At 38.9% G+C, this 26851-nt stretch overlaps 2 protein-coding genes across 10 annotated transcripts in view; one reads left to right on the top strand and one right to left on the bottom strand.

The window, feature by feature from the left end:
- Nucleotides 1-12579, bottom strand: part of GANC (glucosidase alpha, neutral C) — a 99548-nt gene extending 86969 nt beyond the window's left edge. For 3 of the 6 annotated variants that reach the window (XM_058294003.2, XM_058294004.2, XM_058294007.2), the window contains exons 1-3: nucleotides 11671-12568; nucleotides 10277-10339; nucleotides 7998-8106 (exon numbers count right to left, since the gene is read on the bottom strand). In XM_058294003.2, coding sequence (XP_058149986.1) covers nucleotides 7998-8106; nucleotides 10277-10339; nucleotides 11671-11699 — 201 coding nt within the window. In that variant the 5' untranslated portion in view covers nucleotides 11700-12568. Of the gene's footprint in view, nucleotides 1-7997; nucleotides 8126-9189; nucleotides 9285-10276; nucleotides 10340-11670 lie in introns of all 6 variants that reach the window. The other 3 variants (XM_058294005.1, XM_058294006.1, XM_071214133.1) reach the window with 2 other exon arrangements.
- A 3-nt stretch (nucleotides 12580-12582) lies between these two features.
- TMEM87A (transmembrane protein 87A) overlaps nucleotides 12583-26851 on the top strand; it is a 74320-nt gene continuing 60051 nt past the window's right edge. For 3 of the 4 annotated variants that reach the window (XM_071214134.1, XM_058294009.2, XM_058294008.2), the window contains exons 1-4: nucleotides 12633-12788; nucleotides 14199-14259; nucleotides 20394-20479; nucleotides 26054-26167. In XM_071214134.1, the coding sequence (XP_071070235.1) occupies nucleotides 12633-12788; nucleotides 14199-14259; nucleotides 20394-20479; nucleotides 26054-26167 (417 nt within the window). Of the gene's footprint in view, nucleotides 12789-14198; nucleotides 14260-20393; nucleotides 20480-26053; nucleotides 26168-26851 lie in introns of all 4 variants that reach the window. The other variant, XM_071214135.1, reaches the window with a different exon arrangement.

Raw genomic sequence — 26851 nt, 5'->3', positions numbered from 1 at the left:
TAGATGAGAAGAATATTTTAAGACAGAAGTTTTCAACTACTGTGCCGTGCCATACTGGTCTAACATAATTCCTCATAAATGTGCTATCAAATTTTGGTTTCAACTAGGCATATGTTACTTTAAGCTTGTTAAACGAAAGACTAAGCTAGGCAGTCTGTGTGAAAACGTACAATGTGGTCTAAGAGGTAAGAAGCATGGCTAATATCAAATCAGCACCAAAAGATGTTACTGGAACTTTACCTCTTGGGAATACAGGTAGGCAATTAGGACACTTGATTAGTGACTGATATTAAAGAATGACCAAGTAAATGGTGCTGTGGCTATGGATCCTTTCACAGGGTTATGAAAAATTAATGATACTGTAGTTACTGTTTATGTTTCATGTACTTTTGTATATTTGAATTGCTTCAAGTTTACCATCAGAATTCTAGCATTTCAAAAATGTGTCCAAATGCAAACAAAGCTGAAATTCTGTTAAATTATGTATTCTGCCTCAAGTTAGACATATGTTTCTATTGCTCTTCCAAATTCAATTCAACGAATATTTCTTTGGCATCTAATATTGTGCTGTACTGTGAAAAGATGACTAAACCCTTAGAGAGACCGCAATTTAGACATGAAAAACAGATAGAAAGGGAGCAATTTATGATAAATAATGAGAGAGGACAAGGACAAATTTTGGAGAACAAGGGGATTATTAATGATGAATGTAAGGTGTGGGGTACTGGATGTCTATCTGGAGAAAGGTCTTGAGTAAGGCCTTCAGGAATTACTAAGACTTTAGGTAGGCAAAAATGGCAAAAGCATCCTAAGCAGAGGGTATAAAGTTTGCCTGCCTATATATGATTAATGAAGTGCATTTAGTTTGCGCCCTTAGAGATCTTCCCATTTTTAATAAAATGCTTTCTTTCTAAAAATAACTTTCTCACCTTTTTCTTTTTTCTATCTCTATTCTGGTCATGAGTTCATGCCCAAGAAGGAATCCTAATTATATGTGAGAAGGTCGCAATAACCCATTTTCACCATAATGAACAAATGAAACCAAATGTACAAAAAAAGGGGGTTAAAGCTCCTTTTTGTTCTGATTTTAACTTTTTAAGTCAGCAAAAATCTTTTTTTCTAATAGGTGACCCTTTTCAAAGTCAATCTCTAACTTTATTCTTATCTCTTATCACCCACATAGCTTTCTTATTTCAAGCACATGACTTCCTTAGTCCTTAGTATGCATTGGCTTCTATAATCTGGCTTGTGTTGTTTTTCTCTCAGCTTGGAAAAAAATTTAAAGCAGCAGGCACCGGTTTCTCTAAGGAAAACGGAAATGAAAACAAATAAACAAAGCCAAGAAGCCCAATAAATAAAGCTACTTGTGTTGAAGGCAGTGGGAAGTAGCTGAGAGCCCCTACCATTGAGCCTCTTACCGTCCCTGCACTGAGTCACTTTTTCTGAAACTCCCTGGCTCTGTGGATGATGGTTTAAAAACCACTTCCTGGGGGCTTCCTAACTGCCAATTGTTGCTCAATGCTTCCACCAAAACCTTGTTCTTTTAAAAGTCTGGTTATGAAAGTTATATTCTTTTTTCTAACGCATGTAAGAATTTTAAGGTATTCCTTTTCTTCTCTAGGGACCCATTTGGACATTTGAAAAAAAAATACAAGTAAATTTCTGTATCTCTTCCTCGTGTTAGTGATGAGTGGAAATGACAATGAAAAAATGTTAAGCTACTGAAGGTAGATCGCTTAAATTGAGAATTCATAGTTAGATAATAGTAGCAGTTACACTCAAATTGCAGCAAAATGAATTTGTTAAAATAAGCAAACACATAATTAAACATTTCAAACGAGGTGATATCAGAAAGCATGGGTTTTGCTCCCTTAGAAATATTTAAGATGGGGAGATGTCTACCTACACAGAGAAGATGAGATAAATCCTCAGAGAAAGGAAAAAATTTTGGAGGTTCTTTTTAGTATTGAAAGTCTCTATTTGGTTTTTCACAAATCTTTACTCAGAGGCCTATCTCCCATAGTCTGAAAAAAAAGAAGAGTATTAATTTCCATTTCTATCTTATTTCTGCCATACTCCATGAAAACAACTAAAACCTAGTAATTTATCATTTATGTCTAGTTTTTATATGGCCACATGGGCAAAAATATCAGACAAGATGGAAAACTCGTGGTAGAAAGAGCTTTGTCTATGTATTCAAGCAGAATCTAATTAGATTATACCAATACTTTTTATTCACCTAGGACTAGAAGTCACACTAGTACAGACTTTAAGAGTGTTAATGGAACAGCCCTAGAACAACGTTTAAATGGTAATGAGTGTTAAGAAGGGGAATTATGACTCTATCAACTCCTCTTTGATGGGTACATCTTGTTTTCTCTCTGGCATTAGTCTCTCCAGTATAATGTAAGGAAGAATTAACACAAAAGGCCTCTCCTAGCTATTGATTAGGACCTCCCAGGATTCTGAAAATGGTCTGAGTTTGTTAAATTGCTCCAGGACACTAATTGTCCCCTCCTCAGTTGCAGCCAGCTGGTTTATTGCAACCACTAAAGAAAGTTGGCAACCTCACACTGGGCTTTAGCCTGTTTCCCAAGGACAATTAACCTGTCCAGGTATGCTTCTGATTGTTTGGCCAGTTCCCAAGTTAGCTGCCTGTTCCTAGCCATTTCTGCAGAGACAGTACTGGCAAACGAGTGGTAGTTGTGCTTCATCCTTTGAGGTGGTGGCTGATTGGGCAAAGTCCCATTTTCCTCAGGCTTAGATGAAGAGACAAGGGTAACTTCATGGAGATACTCTGGGATACCCCTGCATCCTTGGAGAAGCTATTAGAAGTGTTTTCAAATGGCCATCCATGTCATGAGAAAGAATCAAAATTAGCAATATAATGTAGGTTGAATACAAAGGTCTATTCCAGAAGGCCTTGCCAGCAGTGTTTTTTAATAACTAGACTTAGAGGACAGTATAATGTTCCCAGCTCTGAAACCACAAGACTAGATCCTCTCTGTTCCTCAAATTAGGTCAAATTTTTATTGATGATAAAAAACTGAAAATAGTAGGAAAAAATAGTTCTAAAAATGTAGCCAACTTTCTAGATCACTCCTTTCTTTTAAGATATTTTTCCACACTTCTTCTTTATTAAATTACGATTGGATTATTCTGTCATCAGGAATAGGCATAAAACTATTCTGGGACCGTATGTAAGAAAACATATACATCTATATCTGCAAACTTTTCTTCAATGCTTGGATGTCCTGAACTGGTGGTAACACATAGGTCAACACCTCAGCTTATTTTGTAACTTTATTGTGTCCCAGAAATATCATGTTGAATGAAGCTTAGTTCTGTTTCCTCTGGTTCTGGTTGAGGAGAAGGGATGGGAAGGGACTTCAAAAATTAACAACAAATCATGACAATCCCAACATTACCACTTTAAGAAGTTTAATGGTGTGAGAGCAGACAGGCACTTAATAGTGCTGGGCTTATTAGAATCTGCCTTATCTGTGAAACTTGAGAATTGCAGCTGTGAGCTAAATTCGATCCTCTAAGGCTTTGTGCTCTGCCTCTCTGAAGCTGTCATTCTGACTAAATGGATATATGTAGCTTCTTCTAAATCTTTAGACCACCCTTGTACCATATCCTAATATGAAATCTCCCTTGAAACACCCATCTCATTTCAGAAACAGGCTATAATGGAGAATCCTTGACTATGCCATGAGCTGGATATAAGAACCAGACACTTGAGAGATTACTGTCTGGATTTCCGTTGTCCCTATCAGGCCAAAACGTTAAGTCCCTATCAGACAACTGAACTCCAAATGACAAGGACAATGTTAAGATGGGTTTCAGCCCAGAAGATGACCTCCAAAAACATATATATATGCATGCATTTGCCTGAGACCAGAGCACTGTGGATTTCCTATGAAACCCTGAAATTTCCAATACCTTAACATGGAATCTGTTCCAAGGGGTCCTCAGAGATCTGTCATAGAGCTATGTTGCTGGCATCCTGGATAAGTTGCCCTTGCCTGTCAGGCTCAGCTCTCACTAGAGTTGGGGGCCAACTTGTGTTGATATCCTGTGGTTCCTCCTAGACTGTGGCTTCTGCACCTTTGAAGGCATCTAGATCTGCTGAGCTCTGGTCCTGAAACCGGACCTGCATAGCATCGTCCCTCACATTTTCAGGATCTAAGGAGAGGTGTCTAGAAACTGCAGAGAAACTGGTCTAGAGTATTGTAAAAGTCAGTGTGATGTGGAGTCCACAACTAATGCAGCGGTATCAAGCTGGATTGAGAATTTTAAAAAATTCTTTTAAAATTTTAAAATTATTTATTGACAACTCCTCCCCTCAATCATTGTTTACAGTCGCCATCAGTCTCTGTGTCCAATTGCTGTGTGCTCTCTGTATCTGCTCGTCTTCTCTTTAGGAGGCACCAGGAACCCAATCCGGGACCTCCCATGTGGAAGAGAGGTGCTCAATCACCTGAGCCACCTCAGCTCCCGGGTGTGTTACATCTCTCATTGATTTTCCTCTTTTTGTCTCTTTTGTTGCATCATCTTGTTGCACCAGCTATCTGTGTCTACCTGCTGTGCCAGCTCGCCTTCTCCAGGAGGCACCGGGAACCAAACCTGGAACTTCCCATGTGGTAGGCAGAAGCCCAACTGCTTGAGCCACATTCGCTTCCCTGCATTGAGAATTTTCATTTTGGCCCACTACTGGTATTGAGTGCTTCTGCCTCATTTAGCTCATTTCCTCATGAGAGTGAATTGTTCAGGTGTTTAATATACTGTGCCTTTCCAAGGATGGAAAGGTATGTTCATGTTCTTGCCCAATTATGGGACAACTACACCTCTCGGGCTAGGCACAAAGGATTGGGGGAAGGTGAGACAGGAAGGTTCCTGATATCTGGTGGCAAGCCTAATGACTTCTGGAAGGCTTTTGGTAGATTTGCTATATTTCCTGGATATCACTGCTTCTGCTGACTCTTTGCAGAAGGGTTCGTGTGGATGTCAAGCAGTTAATCCAACTTGCTTAGGTGTCAAAAATGGCAAGTGGCTCTCCAGGAAGGAAATTAGTGCTGCCCCATTTTTCCCCAGGAACAGTAATCAAACTAGACTATAGAGGGATGTATACTATAGGAGACCTGGATCAGCAGAAGACCTATGACTTCAGGGATGCCATAAGCATGAGAATGCAAAGGAATCAAAGGTGCTGTATTAGTCAGCCAAAAGGGAGCTGATGCAAATTCCAGAAATTGGTTGGTTTTTATAAAGGGTATTTATTTGTGGTAGGAGCTTACAGATACCAGGCCATAAAGCATAAGTTACTTCCCTCACCAAAGTCATTTTCATGTGTTGGAGCAAGATGGCTGCTGATGTTTGTGAGGGTTCAGGCTTCCTGGGTTCCTCTGGGATCAGCTCCTCTGTTTTCTCTACCAGGTCAGCTGTAAACTATGAGGCTCTCTAGTTTTGCCTCATTACATGAGGTCAGCTGCAGACTATCAGGCAAATGGTTCTGTATCTCTCCCGGGGGTTCCAGCTTAAGACATCAGCATCAAACTCCAATATCAAAACTCCAACATTAAAAGCCCTTCACTCTGTCCTTTGCCATGCCTTTTATCTGTTGAGTTCCCACCCACCAAAGGGTGGGGACTCAACGTCCTACTACCATAAGAGGTTTACATAATTACTTAAGCAAGGAAGCCTATGAATCCAAGATAATCTAATATGCCCAAAGAAAAAAATTAATTTACAAACATAATCCAATATTTCTTTTTGGAATTTGTCAATAATATCAAACTGCTACAGGTGCTAAGCAAAGGGACCAACTCCTCTAGGAAAAAAATGGATGGCATAAGAAACTCTAGTACTAGGTTTTGGAGAAAGGCTAACCATCCCATCTGACAGCTAAGTGAGGTGAACTAAGCGTACTGCCATAATTAAGTCTTTAAATTACCAGAAGTTAGGAACAGGTGAGGTGGAATAACGAACACAACTGTTAGTGTGATTCTATCCCCTATTTTGAATTAGGTCAAGAAAGTCATGGTAGAGGATTCTACAAATATTAAGTGGCTAATATCTCTAAAACACTATAAGGAAGACTGCCTTCCTGATTTTATATCGTTCCCCATATTTGGGAATAAAGTTGAGACCCCTTGTAAATTAAAGGCTTACAAATGTATATAGAACCCTATACAGAGCAGTTTTTGTTGTTCTCTGATGAATTTTCTCAGTACAGACATATAGGGTAAAAGCTACGGTAGTCTTAAGGAAACCTCTCACAGCTGTGCAGTGGAAGGCAGCAGATAGGGGATTTCTTCTTGGTCTGCTTCCCAAAACTGGGGTTTGTTAGTGGTGTTACTATCTAAACCAGGGATTCTTAACCAGGGGTTTGTGAGCGTGAATTAAAATAAAAAAAACACCACATTATTCTTGTGGGGATGTGTTGGTGCAGGTGTGATATATTTATTAAATAATACATAGTATGATGTGGTCTTAATAAGGTTTTCACCTGACTGGCAAATGGATCCGTGGAAGAAAAAAGGTTAAGAACCCCTGGTCTAGGGAAACGGACTTGGCCCAGTGGTTAGGGCGTCCGTCTACCACATGGGAGGTCTGCGGTTCAAACCCCGGGCCTCCTTGACCCGTGTGGAGCTGGTCCATGCGCAGTACTTATGCACGCAAGGAGTGCCCTGCCACGCAGGGGTGTCCCCCGCGTAGGGGAGCCCCACGCGCAAGGAGTGCACCCCGTAAGGAGAGCAGCCCAGCGTGAAAGAAAGTGCAGCCTGCCCAGGAATGGCGCTGCCCACGCTTCCCCGGGCCGCTGACGACAACAGAAGCTGACAAAGAAACAAGACGCAGCAAATAGACACAGAGAACAGACAACCGGGGGAGGGGGGAAAATTAAATAAATAAATAAATCTTTAAAAAAAAAAAAAAAAAGAACCCCTGGTCTAAACTTTTAGGGGACCCAAAGAGCACAGATTTACCTATATCTTTCAGTTACATAAATTACCAGTTAAGCCAGGCTAGTATGGGAGGTCTTAAAAGCTTAGGATGCTTTTAGGGTATGGGGGAGAATCTAGAGCTTGGGGTTCTTAACAAGGGGTCCATGAGCTTGAAGTGAAATTTTTAAAAAAAGCATTATTCTTGTGGGAAGTGTTGGTGCAGGTGTGATATATTTATTAAATAATACACAGTATAGTGTGGACTTAGTAAGGGGTCCATGGTTTTCACCTGACTGGCAAAGAGGTCCGTGGAACTAAAAAGGTTAAGAACCCCTGATCTAAAGGTAAGAATCAGATTGAGAGCATCGGGTACTTGGGTATAGTCACACTTCTAAACCCAGGCCATAGCAATTCATCTATGACTGATTCATTTCTATGGCACAGGTAAGAAAAAGTACTGAAAAAGTACTGTTCTAATCCTTTTCACATGGTAATAACTATGGTGACCTGCTGGTGAAAAGCGCTCAGGAGATGAAACATTTTGTGACTTAGGTCTCAACTGTGTAGTCCTTTTGCTTATTCGCTGCTCCTCCAACCTGCCCACATTTTGAGATTTGTACATTTACTGAGTATGTGCCTTGCTTAGGCTTCATTCTGTGCAATAAGGCTAGAAAAAGCACAGGTATTTGATGGAGTGTAAAGGATGCAGAAGACAATTCTGGCTACCAGCTGTGTGACTTTAGACAAGTGACTTTCCTTATCTGAAAATTGGGGGTAATACAATGTACTTCTTAGAGTATCATGAAGACTATTTAAAAGGAAATAACATCGGCAAAACACCTTGTAAAGCATCTGATATGCAGGCAAGCTATATGATGATATCCATATTATCAAAGTAATACCAATGTAGATATGAAAAAGATGACATTCCTTCTCTAAGTTTATTTTTTAAGTATAAATAGTGTCAGTTAATTTCATGGAAATTTACTTCACTCAACCCAAGTTAATATGGAAACAAATAATTCTCCATAGAAAACATTCCCAACTCACCTTAGTTGCTTCATTGATGATTTGGAAGCTGGTACCGTCTTTGCCTGTTGTGACTGAATCTAGTAATGCCTCATAGGTAGACTTCTTGGATAGCTGCTGTTTCTGACGCCTATAGAAATATCCAGATGCTTGAGAATTATTTGTGACTGTCAGTATCCAATAGGTTATATTATCATATTCAATTCACTGGTATATTAAGTGAATTGGACACAGAGTATTTTATTAGAGTGCTAATAAAATCAGTACAAGTAAGAACACCAATGAAATTGTTCAACACCACACTGCTCAAACGTGACACCCAGTCTCCTTTATTAAGAAGGCGGGGTAATTTTCAAAGTTGACATTTAAGAGCTTGTCAACTTCCCTGCCTCTGTCCATAAGACAATACATTCTAGTGGAAACCCAATATAATTTAGTGATTTAACATGGTGACTAGTTATTCACTACAGAATTCTAAGGTAATTGTTGAGAATTAAAATACGATTTTCTTCCTCTAGAGCAGAGAGTGAACAAATAAATTATAACATGATTGCTGATAATTTCAGTTTTCAGGATCACACAGTTTTTTTAAGTAATGATTTTAAAGAAATCTTTATTATGAGGTTCCAGAAAAATAGGTACTCTCATGTAGTCGAGATGGGAGAACAAAATGGTATAATCCCTATGCAGGGAAATCTGGTAACATTTAATAAAATTTCAAAAGCATTTATTCTTGGACCCAGTAATCCCATTCCTGGAAACCTAACCTATCCTGCATGTAGAGGAAATGACATATGAATAGTTCTTTGTTGTTAGTGTGATTATAGCAAAAGATGGAAAACACTCTGGGGTTTTTGAGGACAGACTGAGTAAATAAGAGTACATTTACCCAAGAGAATACTATGCAGCTGTAAAAAGGGAGAAGGATGATCTCCACGTATTCACATGCAGAAATCTTCAGGATAAATATGAAGTAGAAAAAAATGAGGGACTCAGCAGTGCATACAGAAAGCTACTTGGGATAAGATGGGGGGTGGGATATAAGAATAAATATTTACTAAAAGAAAGTCTTATAAGGATAAATAATTACTAAATCTGGTTACTTACAAGAACAAGACCGGTAATGGAATAAGAAGGGATAGGAATGGGAGCAAAATTTTTTAATGCATATCTTTTCATATTATTTGATTTTTGAACCATGTAAGAGCATTACCTATCCAAAACACAATTACAAAGTGTATTTATGGGAGTGGATGTGGCTCAAGTGTTTCAGCATCTGCTTTCCACATGGAAGGTCCCAGGTGCCTCCTAAAAACAAATGAACAAGGAGACAAATGAAAAAACCAACTCAGAGGAGCCAATGAGGCTCAGAGGTTGAGTGCTGGCCTTCTACATACAAGGTCCCGGGTTCAATCCCTGGCCCTGGTACCTCAAAAAAAAAAAATTACAAACATTTTCGTTTTATTTTTTTATTATTTTAAAAAAAGATTTATTTATTTATTTCCCCTCTCCCCCCACTGTCTGCTCTCTGTGTCCATTCACTGTGTGTTCTTCCATGTTTACTTGCGTTCTTGTCAGACGGCACCAGGAATCTGTGTCTCTTTCTGTTGCATCAGCTGCGTGTGTATGCAGTGCCACTCCTGGGCGGGCTGTGTTTTTTGCACAGGGTGGCTTTCCTTATGGGGCGCACACCTTGCACATGGGGCACCCCTGCATGGCATGGCACTCCTTGCACATGGCAGCACTGCACGTGGCCAGCTCATCACACGGGCCAGGAGGTCCTAGGTACCAAACCCTGGACCTCCTATATGGTAGGCGGATGCTCTGTCAGTTGAGCCACGTCCGCTTCCCAACATTCTGGTTTTAAAAGGAAAATACCTATTTATTGAAATATTCAAATAATACAAAAAAGTATGTGAAGTTAAAAGTGAAAGTCCTCTGACAAACTCCTTAATAATCAAATTTCCTAACTGTCCTTTTCTTCAGAAAGCCTATCAGTTCTCAAAAACTTAATGTTTCAATTTTTTTTTTTTTTTTTTTTGAGGTACCAGGGCCAGGGATTGAAACAGGGACCTTGTATGTGGGAAGCCAACGCTCAACCACTGAGCCAGGTTGGTGTCCCTGAGTGTTTTTTTGTTTGTTTGTTTGCAGTTTGTTTTTTTCAGGAGGCACCGGGAACTGAACCTGGGACTTCCCATGTGGGAAGTGGGAACTCAACTACCTGAGCCATATCCTCTCCCCTTCAATTCTGAAATATGTCAGAAATGTTTTGCTCAGGGTAATATATTGTCTTTTCTTACCTATAGAAAGCAATCTTGCTGCAGTCTTTGAAAACGTTTTTATCCACAGCTTCATCTTCAAAGCTAAAAAGACATTCCAAGAAAGTTATTTTACACAGGGTTCGTGAAACCAACGTGTGTACCTTCTTAATCTTTAGCATGAAATTGAAGTCTACTCTGCAACACAAAATTTTGTGTCATGGCCATAACATAATATCATAACCTTTGTGTTGCATTCTAATTCACACATGGTAAACAACAAAATGCCAAGTTCTGGAATTGCCCTGAAAGCAATGAAAAAAAGAGGACTGCCAATATCTTGTGAATTTTGTGCAAAAAATTACAACTTGAGGAAGAGTTCTTTTAAAAATTGAAAGTAAAGACTAAAGGCTGTGACTATAAGAGGAAAATAAGGAGTAGCAAATCCAAATAAACAAACAAAAATAATTATTCAACAAAACTCTTTTGAGAGTATTCTTATTGGGTGCTGGGCTTCGAGGAAGATGTGAAGAGTTGTGTACTAGCTTTCCATGTGGGAGAGCCTGACTAACAACCATAATGCTATAATAAAATATGTTCAAGGTGCTAGATGAATAGGAACAGATAAATGTAGAAGGAAATTCTTTTGTTTTTTAAAATGAAGCTGGTAATCTAAATGTCAACTTTTTCCCCCCCAGGAGGCACCAGGGCTCAACCACTTGAGCTACATCAGCTCCCTGAGGTCAATATTTTTTAAAACCAAGTTTCCAGAACTGTTTCTGGAATAAAACATGAACAAGATGTATGTATATTGCTACTTGAGTTTATGTATTTAAATTAGCTTCCATCTGATTTAGACAACTATATACTACCTAAGGGGACGATTATTTCACACGTAAGAGTGGCTTAATATATCTGAAGTCAGCATTTCCTTGATTATGCAGGAGGCTATGATTGGACCCAAAATTCAAAACATTATGAAAACAAGCCCAGACGGATATACTTGGCCATATTAAAAATTGTTTACTATGGAAGTAATCAATACATCATGAGACTCAGTCTTTGTCCTTATTCCTGTCACTGTTCTCAGAGTTTCAAGATTTGAAGAATGAGCTCCAGAACAATACAGGAAGAAGGTATAGCTCAACTTGGAGAGCTTGTAATTAATGTGTTAAGAATTCTATTCACAACTCTTCCACTACTATACTATTTAAGCATCCAGAAAGTATTTTATGAGGGGCTAGCTAGAATCAACTAACTCCCTAGGAAACTGAGAAAAAACAATAAAGATTAAAATTGTAAACATAAAAGACAGGAAAATGCAATCAATCAATAAAAACCTCAAAGCCAAAATGTTGCCTTTAGATATTTTCGTATACCATCCGGTGCCTCCGCGGGTATTGGACCTAGTTACTGCAGGAGCATTGAGCCTTTACCTGATTTCCTCTTTTTCCGCTGCTGCCATGGCTTCCAGTCGTGGGGACCAGCTCTCTGCTCTCAGGCAAAGCCGATTGCACGGCTTTCTAAATTACAACTAGCACTGCAAGTTTCTGGGAAGTGGAGTCCCCTCCAAGTTCTTAATTAGAGACTAATCTTGACCCTTGCTCCTGGGATTTCTAGGCTCCAGCTAGAATTTCTACAGGGATTTAGTAGCAAGTTTTGCTTGCTAATAATGCTTTCATTATGTTCTCTCGGAACTGAAACCGTCTTTGTAGCGGAAGCAGGTGTACGCAATGCGCCCCAGAGAAAAGTCAAGAGCTTAAATAACCGAGTGTCTGGGAGAGTAAAAGAGACGGCCTCCCTGATGCGGGCGAGGTTTCCGCAACTCATTGGCGTCTCATCGCAGACGGCGGAACTGACCCACTCCAAACCCGTTTTTAGTTGGGGCCTTTGCTGGAGGCGGAGGTTCTCCGGCCAAACTCTCTTGCAGCACCATACCTTCCAAGACTAGAAGGGGCCTAGGTATTCTACCCTCAATTCCAGCGTTTACTTAAATACCTCCGAAAACGGAGAACTCCCTTTGGTCCTGGCGTTTGACTGACTTAGAAGGGAGAAGGGCTGGGACGGGCAGGAGGAGAAACCCAAACTCGGCACGGGATGCCTGCCTGGTCCCCAAACCCTTTAAGGTTTGGTAAAGAGAACAGCAGACGTACGCCACGGTGCTTTAGGATATCACCCTAACAGTCCAAGGTGAGTAAGTACCGCAGAACGACGCCTGCGCAGTATAACTATAGACTTAAATGCAGCGGAGACAACAGCCCGAGGGGTGGGGCCGTAGAATCTCAAAACAAACAAGCCCCGCGAGGTTTCGAGGACCCGGATGATCCCGCCCCCAGAGCAAAGCCGGAAGAGGGAGGGACGGACCGGAAGAAGGTGAAATGCTTTGGGTGGGCACTCCATGGTAGTGAAGATGGCGATGGCTGCGTGGCTTCAGGTGCTGCCTGTCATTCTTCTTCTTTTTGGGGCTCAGCCAGCCCCATTGTCGCTTTTCGGTGCCGGACCGACAACCGTCGCTGCTGCCGATAGATCCAAGTGGCACATGCCGATACCTTCGGTGAGTGCTCACTTCGGTAGCAACAGAATCCGGAGGAGCCGGGGGTGGGGCTACGGTGGCCCAAGGGGTACATGAAAGTTCCGCAAAAGTTCGCTCTCTAAAGGGGTGGGATTGCTGCGAGCGCCCGTGTTGCTGTTATATAGCGACCCACTTCCCAGTAGTAAAAAAAAAAACGTTAAGAGTTTCTTTTAGAATAGCGGGAATGTCTAGGCAATTTCAGGAGGGGAAAGGAGTGGTGGAGCAGTTTCTTATCAGGAAAGTAGAAGAACTTTTAAGTGCCTGACTTGGAATGTGTAAACTTGATGTTGAATGGAGGTAGAAGAATGGTCTGTCTCTTAGCTAAAGTTTCAACAGAATCCAGTTAACCCCGGGTAGGATGAAAGGAAAATATAAATAGCATTTTTATTATATATGAATGGTCTGTCTCTTAGCTAAAGTTTCAACAGAATCCAGTTAACCCCGGGTAGGATGAAAGGAAAATATAAATAGCATTTTTATTTCTGTTTATTTTTTTATTTTTTGTTTGTTTGTTTCTTCTTGGTCATTCTATTTATGAATAGTTTGATTTCGTTCGGACTCTGAAATGGTTATTCTAAGCTTTACTGTGTAATTAGAAAGCCTAAGCATTTTTAACATGTATTTTAACATGAATATATCTAAAATGGAAGAAATAACATTATAAAATTAAATGTAAGGCTAATTTATCTTTTGGACAGTTTACTAAATAGGTTGATCCTTAGTGCTCCGTCTCTCTTCAATCTCATTTAAGTAAGAGATAATGTAGTTCTGTGAGTAGGCAAGAACCAGATGCAAGTAGGAAATGCTGAAAAGCAGTAGTCCTATTGAAACCACGTTGGCCTTTTTGTTTCCTACTGCTCTGCTTACTGGTTTTATTGCCCAAATTGTATTTGGCTAGCTTTATATACCTTTTGTTCATTTGGTGCACACCATCAGGTTCTCAATTTTAGATTTTTACCTATAATTGCTAAAATGTTTAATAGTTAAGTCCTTTTAAGATTTAAAAATAAGACTGTCTGCTCATAGACTATTTCATTTGAAAAAAAAAAATTGGTTATTCTAGGCAGTGATTAGTGAGCAAAAGGAATGAACTGAATAAGGGGGTACCTTCCAAGACGATTTAAGTTAAGTTGAGATTTCTAGCAGCGTCGGTTCTAGAGTCCTTGCTTCATAGCCTGTGGAGAAAGAATGTCTCTGCACCAATGACCAAAACCCTGCAGATTGGATATGGTTGAATTTTACTACAAGGAGGACTTTGGTATTTTTTTTTTGTTAAGAAAACAGATTTGAACATTTTTAAAATTTAGGTTTTCATACCAGCTATAATTCTAACATGCCTTGGAAATTAAAGTTGTCCAATGCTAATTATCTTTTTCTGCTTTATCTTTGCAGGGGAAAAATTATTTTAGTTTTGGAAAGATCCTCTTCAAAAATACCACTATCTTCCTGAAATGTGAGTTTGTGACTTTCATGGGGTTTTTATTAGAGTTTTTGAGTAATCCTTAAACTTTTAAATTACTTATGTTCTACCTGTGGTCTGCCCTCAACATATTATTTTTCCTTAGTTGTATTTTTATACTCCCCAGTTTACTTTGCAAACAACTTTTTTGATCTATATCCAGATGAATTTAAGATTACAGTTATCTGTGTACTCAGAAATTAGATTCTCCTATAAGTGAAACCCTGATAAAATAGCACCTACCATATTAGTTAAGGACTTCAACATAATAGAATTCTCTTTCTCCAGCTTTTTAAAATATATTTTATTCACCTAAGCCAATATATATCTGGCATTTGGGTTGTATGTGCATGTAAAAACATACCCGTTTGTCAAAGTGAGCATAAGATAAAACACTTTTCAGGGTCCTTTCTGGAAATAGTTAAAATTTCAGAGGCAAAGTGGTCCAAGTTGGGGAGAAAAAGCTGACTTCCTTATGAACTAGACTATATAAACACAAAAATTAAGACTAATCAAAGATGCTAATGATTAAGTCATAAGTCATCGTCTCTTTCCTGTCCTTTTAACTACAAATATGCACTGGAGGTGTGTGTGAATTGGAATACTTCCATCAAGATTGTGAACTTCTGTTACTAAGGACTTGTAATTCAATAAAATGCTGTGGGGGTGAAAGTTGAGAGGTGAATCAAGGACATAAGTCCATCAAATTATCCATATCAACTAACTGAAGAGGTAGATTATTTAAAAGTCTCAGTGGGCTCAGATATTGACTTGGGCCTTAAAGTGATCTTTTATTTAATTATTCATTAAGATCATAATTAAGCATATTAGAATGCTAGTTGTCATTGGATTAGTACCTTTAGGTTAAATACTGGAAAGAAATTACCATGTTACAGAACACATGCAAAAAATTATATTTTGTGGTTCTACTATTTGTTCCACCGTTTTTGTAATTGGGCAAGATAAGAGGTTCAGTTTATTTAAGAACATATAATGTACCCCACAAACTCTGAATCAAAGATTTTTAAAATAATTTTTCTGTCAAATACAACACAGATTTCTATCACAATTATTTTTTTTTAAGATGAAAAATAGTAAATCAATTGAGTTGTGGCCTTCAGCTGTGAAACTTTACACTAAACACACGGATTGATTGAAAACCTAAAACATCGCTGTAAAGATGTTAATCCTTTTTGGCCTTCAGCAACGAATGCCTGCAGCTTTACTGTGACATCTCCAAAAATGCTTTTTTAGCACCTAACACACTGCTGGTACACAGTCTCAAAATCAGAGTCATTCCCAAAATAGGAATCTTCAATAAGTTGTTTTTGTGGATCATAGATCCCAAGGTGTTCAGTTGTAGCTTTGCAGTTTTAACTTGATTACCTTTTCTATTCAGATCTCTCATATTGCTTTCATCCATACATAATATATAATCAGATGTAGTAAAGTTGTCTGTGGTAACCTGCCAGGCAATGTGATTCAAAGGAATAACATGCTGCTTCATGCAATTTTGCCCTAGGTAATCAAGAGGGTTTCCTATCTCATATGTGGATGTTGCAGCATTGTATTCTCCAAATATCGAACTACTTTGATCAGCCAAGTTTTCTGAAAGCTCTTTCTGCAGTGGGTATTCAACAAATGTTACCCAGGCAGACAGACAACACCAACTTGAATGCCTGCTCCGCTGTCGTCTCTTGAACCTCAACATACTTTTCTAAGTTCTAAAATGTTATAGTCCAGCACGATTTAGGAATATATTAACATAAGTAGTATAACTAAGGTCTTTGCACTGAATAGTCTTCAGAATACTTATTTCTTCCATTGTGTTCTGGTGTTTTACATTATATGGTTAGTCCCATATGAGTTGACTTGAATATACTGGTTGCATGGTGTTTTAAGCTGTTCTCTCATTGACTGTACTTTTATGTGCTTGTTAAATGTTTACTGAACACATGACCTAGGTTTGTCATACTATTGACTCTAAATGAATATATTCAGTAAATCTTTAATTTACAAAACAAGCATTTTACCTTCTGGATCTTTGGAAGAGAATCCTTAAAGATATAATCAGGAAATAGGGATTATGTGATGCAAAACCAGTCCATCCAATGGCAAGATCTACTGAATAAAATATCCCATTGTGTATTAAAGAAAAGTCCTGAAACTGGTTTTATTTTAGAGAATGAATGATCATGGGTAGTTCTATTTAGAAATCAGGAATGGAAATCTAGATCATCCATGTGTGTCCGTAAAAGTGCACTTTTACACGTCGTAGTTGGGTGATTTTATTCTTTTAATCATTTAGTTAGAAAGAGTTATTAAATACCTATTGTGTGCCAGATACACAGGAAAGTGATAGGAAAAATTCCTGCCATCGTTGAGCTTACAGTTTACTGGGGGATGAAGGAGGCTGTTAGAACTTATGTCAAGAATATATGAAGGGGAGCAGATGTCGCTCATGTACTTGAGTGCCTGTTCCCCATGTACAGTGTCCCAGGTTCGCTTTCCAGTATCTCTGAAAAACAAGCAAATGAGAAAACCAGCTTTCTTTGGGGAGCAGATGTAGCCTCAAATCCACTAAAAACAATGAAATGTAGATACTTCAAAATATGCAGCTTGTGTAGCATGGATAAACACCATTATAAAAGTACAGGTGAGAGGGGATTGGTGTAGCGCAGTGGTTGAGCACCTGCTTCCCGTGTTTGGGTCCTGGGTTCGATCCCAGGTATTATCTTTTTTTTTTTTTTTTTTAAGATTTATTTTTATTTCTCTTCCCTTCCCCACCCCAGTTGTCTCCTCTCTGTCCATTTGCTATATGTTCTTCTGTTTCCGCTTGCAGTTTTTCAGCAGCACTGGGAATCTGTGTCTCTTTTTGTTGGATCATTTTGCTGCATCAGCTCTCTGTGTGTGTGGTGCAACTCCTGGGCAGGCTGCATTTTTTGTGTGTGGGGTGGCTCTCCTAACGGGGTACACTTCTTGTGCATGGGACTCCCCTACGTGGGGGACACCCCTGTGTGGCACGGCACTCCTTGAGTGCATTAGCACTGCACGTGGGCCAACTCACCATACAGGTCAGGAGGCCCTGGGTTTGAACCCTGGACCTCCCATGTGGTAGGTGGGTACTATCAGTTGAGCCAAATCCACTTCCCCCAGGAACTGTCTTTAAAAAAAAAAAATACATGGAGATGAGAAACAATTGTATATAGTAAAAGAACAGAAAAGAAAACAAGATTATCTGCAAAAGACAACTTCATGCTATCTCTAGGAGCTACTTTTATCTAGTAAATCAACCTTATAAGAAAGACCAGTATGTCTTTTTTTTTTTTTTTTTAGGAGGTACCAGGGATTGTACCCAGGACCTAGTACATGGGAAGCAGGTGCTCAACCACTGAGCCACATTGGCTTCCCTGAGTTGGTTTTCCCATTTGTTTTTGCTTGTTGTTTGTTTTTGTTTTTTCTGGAGCCACTGGGAATCGAACCTGAGACCTCCCATGTGGGAGGTGGGAGCTCAATGGTTTGAGCCCATCTGTTCCCCCCAAAATAATACTTTAGCATCCAGCTTTTCTTGCAGATCTCTTGTTTACGGGATGTTTTCTTACTGGCTTTTAATTAATTTATCTGGTCTCTAGTTATTTTTCTCAGTAGTTCACAGCAAAATTGTAATATCCTTTTTTTATTATTTCCATAAATTCTATTCAGCATGTCGTATTTTTACATATTCTAGTAGAGCCCTGTAAAAATGGGCTAGTCATTTAAAAAGTTAGTTAGTTGGAGAAAACAATTTAAAATAAAAATAGGAGGAAACTTATAATTAGGTGTATCTCTTTTCCTGAGATCTGAGAGTAGTTCCTATATGCAGTCTTACCTTTGTCACATTTGCTTACAGTAGGTAATCTCCAGTGTATTATCCCTTCGTATGCAGAAACAGTGAAAAAGGGAATACGGACTTCCCAGGTGATATATATATATATATATATATATATATATATATATATCAGAATTATGTTCCTATGTCTTCAGACTAATGTCTTGATCCACTAGATATTACATTCCTAATCATAATTATACAATGCTTCCATGGTTTTATGACATTCCTTGAGGCTTCTCTTTTTAAAGTGGGTTTTGAGAAAAAATCTAATACTCGTTATTGTAATCTTGCTCTTCCTACCTTCCCCAGCCAGGCTTGCTTTCTACTCATTGTTCTTCCTATTCAATCTTACTGATACCACCATTTGACCATCATATGAATATTTCCTTGTGACATCCCTAATGTTGTTATTCCTTGCCCTTCCAACTAGAACATAGCCTTTTTTTTTTATTTTTTAAGATTTATTTTATTTATATCTCTCCCCTTCCCCCCTGTTGTCTGCTCTCTCTCCATTCGCTGCGTGTTCTTCTGCGTCTGCTTGCATTATCAGGCAGCACTGGGAATCTTCGTCTCCTTTTTGTTGCATCACCTTGCTGCTTCAGCTCTCAGTGTGTGCGGTGCCACTCCTGAGTGGGCTGCGTTTTTTTCACGCAGGTTGGCTTTCCTTGCGGGGCGCACACCTTGCACGTGGGGCACCCCTATGCAGGGCGCCCCTTTGTGGTAGGGCACTCGTTGTGCGCAGCAGCACTGCATGTGGGCTAGCTTACCACATGGGTCAGGAGGCCCTGGGGATCGAATCCTGGACACTCTATATGGTAGACTGATGCTCTATCAGAGCTAGAATAGAGCCTTTTTAAGGGTTGTTAATAATTTGTTTTCCCCATTCTCTTCTTTGGCCTAATAAGGTGGCATGTAGCTTTGTTCACTTAAGTATTCTGCTTAGTAAATATTTGCAGGATAGTAGATGTGTTTTTACTTAGGACTCTTTTATCACTTCCAGGTTTTGCCCAGTAGAGAACCAGCAATTGAAGTTTTAAGGCATAAAATTAGATCCACAGTTACAAAAGGTTAAAAACTGCTTTACTGTATTTCTTTCTATGAATGATACTTAAATTTTATCTAAAGAATGTTCAATTTTTTAAAGTATATTACTTCATTACTGTGTTTGGAGAAGGGATTGTCTTCGAGTGTCTCAGTTTAGGGCAGGAAATAAATAGGATATGTAGGAAAATGCTTTGGGAATTGCCTTTTACTTACAAGTCTTCTTAAAAATATTTGTTAAGCTTTAGGTTACATAAATGTTATATCAAAAGTATAAGGGATTCCCATATACTCACCCTCCCCTCCCCCCCACTTCTTCACATTAACATTTTTCATTAGTGTGGTACATTTATTGCAATTGATAAACACATATTGAAGCATTGTACTAACCAGGAACTGTATTTTACATTATAGTTTATTACACTTTGCCCCACACAGTTTTATAGGTTTTGACAAAATGTATAATGGCCTGTATCCTTTATTGCCGTGTCATGCAGGACAATTCCAGTGTCCCCAAAATGCCCCCATGTTGCACCTATTCTTCACTCTCCCTCCCCTCAGAACCTCTGGTGGCCACTCCCTTTATGTCAGTGAGACAAGTTCTTTCATTGCTAGAATTATAATAAGTCTACTTTAGTCCATAGTTGTATTCCCTCCTTATATTTGTTCGTTCCTTAATCTGATTGAGAGGGAGCTTTGATCCCCATGGGGGCAGGTCAATGCTCTTGCTTGCAGTTGCAGAAACTCTGCTTCCTGGGATGGGCATTGTCCATCATTATCCTTTTGTGAGTCCTGGGTGAGTGCCATGAACTGCAGAGTAGTCTCTCCTGAGATTCAGGGCTCAACTAACAAATGAACAGGCAGAAGAATTAAGTCTCTGGGATATATAGTTAATGGATATAGTGCTAATTATTGATTCAAATAAGAGGAGCAGAAGAGCCATGTATAGGGAAATTATAAGAGTCTAACTCTGTTACACTGGGGAGCATATATTTGAAAGTAAGACCCATTGACAGGATGCTGAATTCCTGAGATTTTCTGCCCTGCCTATGGTGTCTAGATGCCTCTAGTGCCCTCAGGAGCCCTGGTGTTTGAGGTAGTTTACTGTGGCAGTCAATCAGATCCTGCTGAGATGTGTATTAGTGTAACCTCTGTAATAACCTCCCAACTCAGTGTGAAATCTCTTAGCCATAAAAACTTAATTCTTTTTTTATAGTTGATGGAGACCCTTGTGATCTGTCTTTGAATGTAACCTGGTATCTGAAAAGTGCTGACTGTTACAACGAAATTTTCAACTTTAAGGTAAGGATCATATAATTAAAGACTTTTCTTGGATTAAGGTCATCTGGTCCCAACCTCTTAATTTTATAGAGGAAAGAGTGTCATTTTGCAATGGAGAAACAGGTAGAACTAGAATCCTTGCTGAGTAGTTTCTAGATCTTTACTGTGCTAGCATTTCTCAAACCGCTGGGTCTCAGAATCCTGTTACGTTTTTAAAAATTACCTAGGATTCCAAAGATCTTTTAATTATGTGGTATTAGAAATGAACACTAAGAAAATATAAAAGTTATTTATTGTTTTATTTTTAGAATCAAGTCCTTTTATTATTCCTCCCCTTCCAGATGGCTCCCTTGCCTGTCTGCTTGTTGCCTGCTCATTGTCTGCTCATTATGTCTGCTCATTGTGTCTACTTGTCTGCTCATCTTCTTTAGGAGGCACTGGGAACCAAACCCAGGACCTCCCATGTGGGAGGCAGGTGCCCAACTGCTTGAGCCCCATCTGCTCCTATTATTTTAAAATAATAAACTCATTACATGTTAACATTTTTAGTGAAAAATAGTGAAAAGAGTGACATTATTTTTGCAAACCTTTTCAGTATCTGGCTTGATAGAAGACAGCTGGATTCTTATACCTGCTTCTTCATTCAGTCTCTTGTGATGTTTTGTATTTGTTGAAGTATATTCAGAAAACCCATCTCACATAAATAAGTAGTTGGAAAAAGGAATGGTATTTTAATAACCTTTTCAGATAATGATGGATATTCTTCTTCGATTCTACACCAAAACTCAACAAGTAGCATTTTTTTTTAAGGTTGGTTGCAATGTGAAATGTGAAACCACATCAGTGAACTTTTTTGTATTGCTATGTTAAAATCCATTGGTGTTCTTGCACTTTGAATGAATCTTTTACCTGTGTGTATTAGTCAGCCAAAGGGGTGCTGATACAAAGTACTGCAAGTCTGTTGGCTTTTATAAAGGGTATTTATTTGGGGTAGGAGCTTATAGTCACAAGGTCATAAAAGAGTAAGTTACTTCCCTCACAAAAGTCTGTTGCCATGTGTTGGAGCAAGATGATTGCCAGTCTCTGTGAGTGTTCAGTCTTCCTCTTCCTCCTAAGGCTCTGTGGTCCCAGCTTCTTCCTATCTCAGCGTAGGCTGGAGGGCTCCCTGGAGCTAGTTTCTTCCCAGTCTCAGCTGTAGCTGTAGGCTGTCAAGCTCATCTCTCTTCCAGGGCCTCTGCAGTCTATATCACTGTCTTTCTTCATCTGTATTCTTCTCTGTGTCATTTTCTCCATGGCCTACTGACAGGGCTGAATCAAAGCCTTAATCATAATTTAATCAAGTAAAAGTGAAACCTCTGAATTTAATACAGTCTAATATACCCAGAGGAACAGACCAGTTTACAATTCAATATCTATTTTTGGAATTCATAAACAATATCAAACTGCTACACCATGCATGATTTTGTAACATCATGCTTTGGTCATTTAGAAAATATTGGTTGACTGAGTCATATGTATCTTCTAAATGTTAACTCATTTCATTTTACAATATTAAAAATTTTATATTTGTTGATATCACCCCTAGTCTCATCAGAAACTCTTTATGAATTGAATGCTTTATTAATATGTACCAATAAAATTGATTTTTTTTAAAAAAGTAAATGATCTAACAATTTTAAAAAATTATCAAGAGTAGTTTGAATAGTGCTTGTCTTACTATTGTATAACTTATATAGAACTGTGTTTTCTATGCCTTGGCACATTGTCATACTCTTTTTTTTTTTTTTAAGATTTATTTCCTAGGACCCCCACCCCCCTGTCTGCTCTCTCTGTCTATTTGCTGTGCATTCTTCTGTGTCTGCTTGTCTTCTCTCTAGGCAGCACCAGGAACTGATCCCGGGACATTCCAGAGTGGGAGGGAGGTGCTCAATCTCTTGTGTAACCTCAGCTCCTGGGTCTGCTGCATCTCCTAATGCCTCTCCTCTGTGTCTCTTCTTGTTACATCATCTTGCCACTCCAGCTCTCTGCTCAGGCCAGCTTGCCATGCAGGCCAGCACTACCCTCAGGCCAGCTCGCCACATGGGCCAACTTGCCTTCATCAGGAGGCATTGGGAATTGAACCCTGGGCCTCCCATATGGTCTATGGGAGCCCATTTGCTTGAGCCACATCCACTTCCCTGTAATACTCGTTTCTACATTTGGATCAGTTTCCAAAATTTTATCCTTTGCACTTTTTTTTAAAAAAGATTTATTTATTTTATTTATTTCTCTCCCCTTCCCCTCCCCCCACCCCGGTTGTCTGTTCTCTGTGTCTGTTTGCTGTGTCTTCTTTGTCCGCTTCTGTTGTTGTCAGTGGCACGGGAATCTGTGTTTCTTTTTGTTGCATCATCTTGTTGTGTCAGCTCTCCATGCGTGCGGCGCCATTCCTGGGCAGGCTGTACTTTCCCTCGCGCTGGGCAGCTCTCCTTACGGGGCACACTCCCTGCGAGTGGGGCTCCCCTACGCCCGGGACAGCCCTGCGTGGCAGGACACTCCTTGCGCGCATCGGCACTGCCATGGGCCAGCTCCACACGGGTCAAGGAGGCCTGGGGTTTGAACCGTGGACCTCCCATGTGGTAGACAGACGCCCTAACCACTGGGCCAAGTCCGCCGCCTCCTTTGTACTTTCAATGTCATAAAATATCTCCAAGAGTTCCTGTAATGTGAAGGTTTTTGACATAATCACTTCCTCTGTGACATTTTCATCCTTTTCATCACAGCCACTTTCCTCATTTGTCTATAGGTTCACCTTCATTAAATTCCTCTGACTGCCTGTCTGCAGTCTCTTGAACAGCAGCAGTGTCAACCTTCCCATGGTCAGGTATATCTTCTGTAACTCTACTTCCATTCCATTCTAATCCTGCAAAAATTTTTCACACAGTCCTGCACAACTGTGCAAAGCAAAAACTGCCTATAATACTTGGAATCTGAGGGCAGATTTTACCACAGCATCCTTATCTAAATGAGCAGCTTCACCAGATAGCTTAACAGTCAACTCATGCTGACTGCTGAAGCAGTGAAACCAGCCTTTACTGGCAGTGTAATGTTCTTATTCAGTCTTCTTAGAGTTACCATTTTTTTCCAACACTTTGACCTGAAAGCTAGCCAAACTGATTTGGATTTATTTTTGATTAGACTTCAATCCAAAGTAGAAGTAAATGCTCCATTTCAACTGTGAATGGCTCTTGTTCCTAGTGCTATTTAAACTAAAAGATATTAAAGCTATTCTGTCTTGCTTTTATATTGAATGTTTACCAGACTTGTTCAATGTAGTTCATATCATAGCTTCATGCAGGCCTAGGTCTGTTCCTCTCTTGGATTTGCTGTCACTATTTTCAGATCTTCTAATCACATCCAGTTTGACTTCCAGTATTATCACTTTGTTTCTTTGTTGCCCTGTCATCTTTGTTAACCAATTCCCTTTATCATCCATTTTTGTAAAATGTCACATGAGCTTATCACCGGGAGACAAGGAGGCCATACAACTACACACTTTGTTGTTTGTACATGAGCTGAATAACATGCTCAGTGGCCAGTCACCAGCAGATTTTGAAGGAATTTAATGTGATTTCATCATAGATCATGATCTGTTATTTACATAATGATTTGTGGACTAAAGAGCTAGCAGCAAAGTTTATACTTTATGTAACTACTCACAGTCCTGTGGTAACTGAAATTTTAACTCCATTTTTGGCAGACGTGTTATTTATTTAATATAAATTGTGGTAACTGATCTTCATGCATATTGGAACCATGCAGAACAAGGACCACCAATAGTTACATAATATCCACATCTGGGAGCCGGAAACTGGCATGTCCCTGGATTTGCCTCAGTCAGGAACTCTTTAATTTTTGGGAAACTGTAAGTTCACAGTGGCAGATAACAAGTTTTTCAAAATTCCAGTTTTTGCTTGTAAGCTCAAGTTTTATCATTGTCAAGGAATATTTTCAGTTGTCTTCTTTGAAGTGGTAGCTTTCTCTGCCAATTTTCAAGAAAATGTCTACCAGGTAATCACATCTGGATAACCATAGTCACTCTTTCAAGTAAATGTAGTGTTCCTTAAAAAAAAAAAAGTGGCTAGTTTAGCTAGCAAGTCAAACAATTGCCTAAGTGCTTTTTCTCAAGACAACTATCATACTTTTTTGGTATTTTGTATTTTCCCATTTTGTCATCTGGAGTATTTAAAAAGGTATGTATTCAAGGGTCTAGATTTAATAACAATACTTTTTACTGCTTCATCAAGGATATTCTTAGGTGAGTAGCATTTTTTAAAAAATTGTGAGTTTGTGGCTGTGAGGAATATAACAACTACTAGTACAGTTTGGTGCCATTCCCTTGGTTCTTGCTAAGGGGCAGCAGTTTTATTCACTATTGCTTTTGTACTGTTAATGAGATGCAAGTAACGTCCTGTTATTTTATGGAAATAGTTTTGATCTTTTAGATCTCGTGAAAGAGTCTTCAGGAATTCTCCGGGACCCACGGATATGCTCTACTTCAGTATTGAAAATTTATTGCTCCAAGAAGGATTTTTCATTGTTTCCATCTCCCTTTTTGCCTGCCTGCCTGCCTGCCTTCCATCCATCCATTTATCTTTCCATCCTTCCCTCCTTCCCTCTCTCCCTTTCATCCTTCTTTCCTTCCTCCCCTCACCCACCCCACTATAATTAAGGTTTCTTCCTGAAGATAACATGACTGGTCTTTAAAAAATGTTCACTGTCCACCCATCTCAGTTTTCCGAAGTCTAAGTAGTTTGACTCTGCCTGATATTAGGGTTTTACATTATGTCTCTTTTGCAGTGTTGGAGTTGTGTTATATAACATTGAATAGGATTGGTATGATGGAGAGGACAGAAAAAACTGAAGAGTTTAGCAAAATGATAATACCTCAAGAATATGGTTGAAGAATGGTTCATGATTAATTCATTGCTAATTGAATTTAGAGTAAAAAGTTCATATATTTGAAACTTGTGATAATCTGGTCAAAAGGCTAGCAGATCCTGTCTTCCTAGGTCGTGCAAGTTAAGAATTTGAAAATATTTGAGATTGCCACAGGATAAAAGTCTAGAAACAAAAAGCAGACAGTTGGAGACATAAGATGGAGCTTAGAAGAAAGAGGGCAAAATTAGATATGGTAAAATATCATGGAACTGATAGGTAAAGCCACAGAAATGGATGAGTTTTTTGTGTATCAACAGTGACTACTAATGGCTAAAATTTTGTGCTGTCTTAGCTTATGATTATGAATATCTGTTTTTTTGTTGATACTGTTAATTCGCTCAAGCAAATCTTATAAATATAGTTTTACATGACAACACCCTCTGGATTTTGACAGTTTCCCAGTCTTCCTGAATTGTTAGAGGAACTTTACTCTGTGAACCAAATAGTAGAATTCTGCACTTTAGAGTCTAATAATTTTAGATTCTTGGAGACAAATACTTAGAGATTTTATCTGATGTTTTTAATTTTTAAAATAGGAAACCAAGAATTATATTTCTATTAAAGATGATCTATTTGTTATCTTCTAAATACCTTGTTTTATTTTCTCTATTTTTCCAGTCAGAAGAAGTAGAGACCTATTTGGAAAACATTAAAGAAAAAAGAGGCTTGTCTGGGAAGTATCAAACATCATCAAAATTGTTCCAGAACTGCAGTGAACTCTTTAAAACACAGGTAATGTTTGGAATTTGTTGGAAAAAAAATAGAAGGGATGAAAAATGTAGTGTCTAAGGGAGCAGATGTGGCTCAAGCAGTCGAGTGCGTGCTTCCCACATGGGGAGGTCCTGCATTCAGTCCCCAGTATCTCCTAAAAGCAAAACAAACGACAGGCAAACAAACGAAAAAACCAACTCGGGGAGCCAATGTGGCTTAGTGGTTGAGCGTCAGCTTCCCACATAGGAAGTCTCATCCCAGCCCTGGTACTTAAAAAAAAAAAAAAATAATAATGTCTATACTTTTTGGCTACATCTACTTTGTATCCCCTAATTACTTACTCTGGCAGAAGTAAGTTGGAATCATGTTCAGATATGTGCATATTGAGCCATTAAATGATAATCTCATGGAAGAGAGGATGTGGTTTCCTTTGTAAAAAGTAAATTTAATACTTTTAAAGTATTTTAAAAAATATAAATATTTTTTATTAGAGAGGTTTTAGGTTTACAGAAAAATGATGTGGGAAATACTGATCCTATACTGTCCCTTTTTTATTAACACGTTGCGTTAATGTGGTACCATTGTTAGAGTTGATGAAAGAATGTTATAACTGTACTATTAACTATAATCCATAGTTTACATTAAAGTTTACTGTGTTGTATATTTCTGTGTTGTTTCAAGTTTTTATATTATTAACATATACCT

The sequence above is a fragment of the Dasypus novemcinctus genome, chromosome 3 (genome assembly GCF_030445035.2).
Source record: "Dasypus novemcinctus isolate mDasNov1 chromosome 3, mDasNov1.1.hap2, whole genome shotgun sequence".
NCBI classification, from domain to species: Eukaryota; Metazoa; Chordata; class Mammalia; order Cingulata; family Dasypodidae; genus Dasypus; species Dasypus novemcinctus.
Note: the sequence above shows the minus strand (reverse complement) of the source record. Positions and strands in the feature narration are given on the sequence as shown.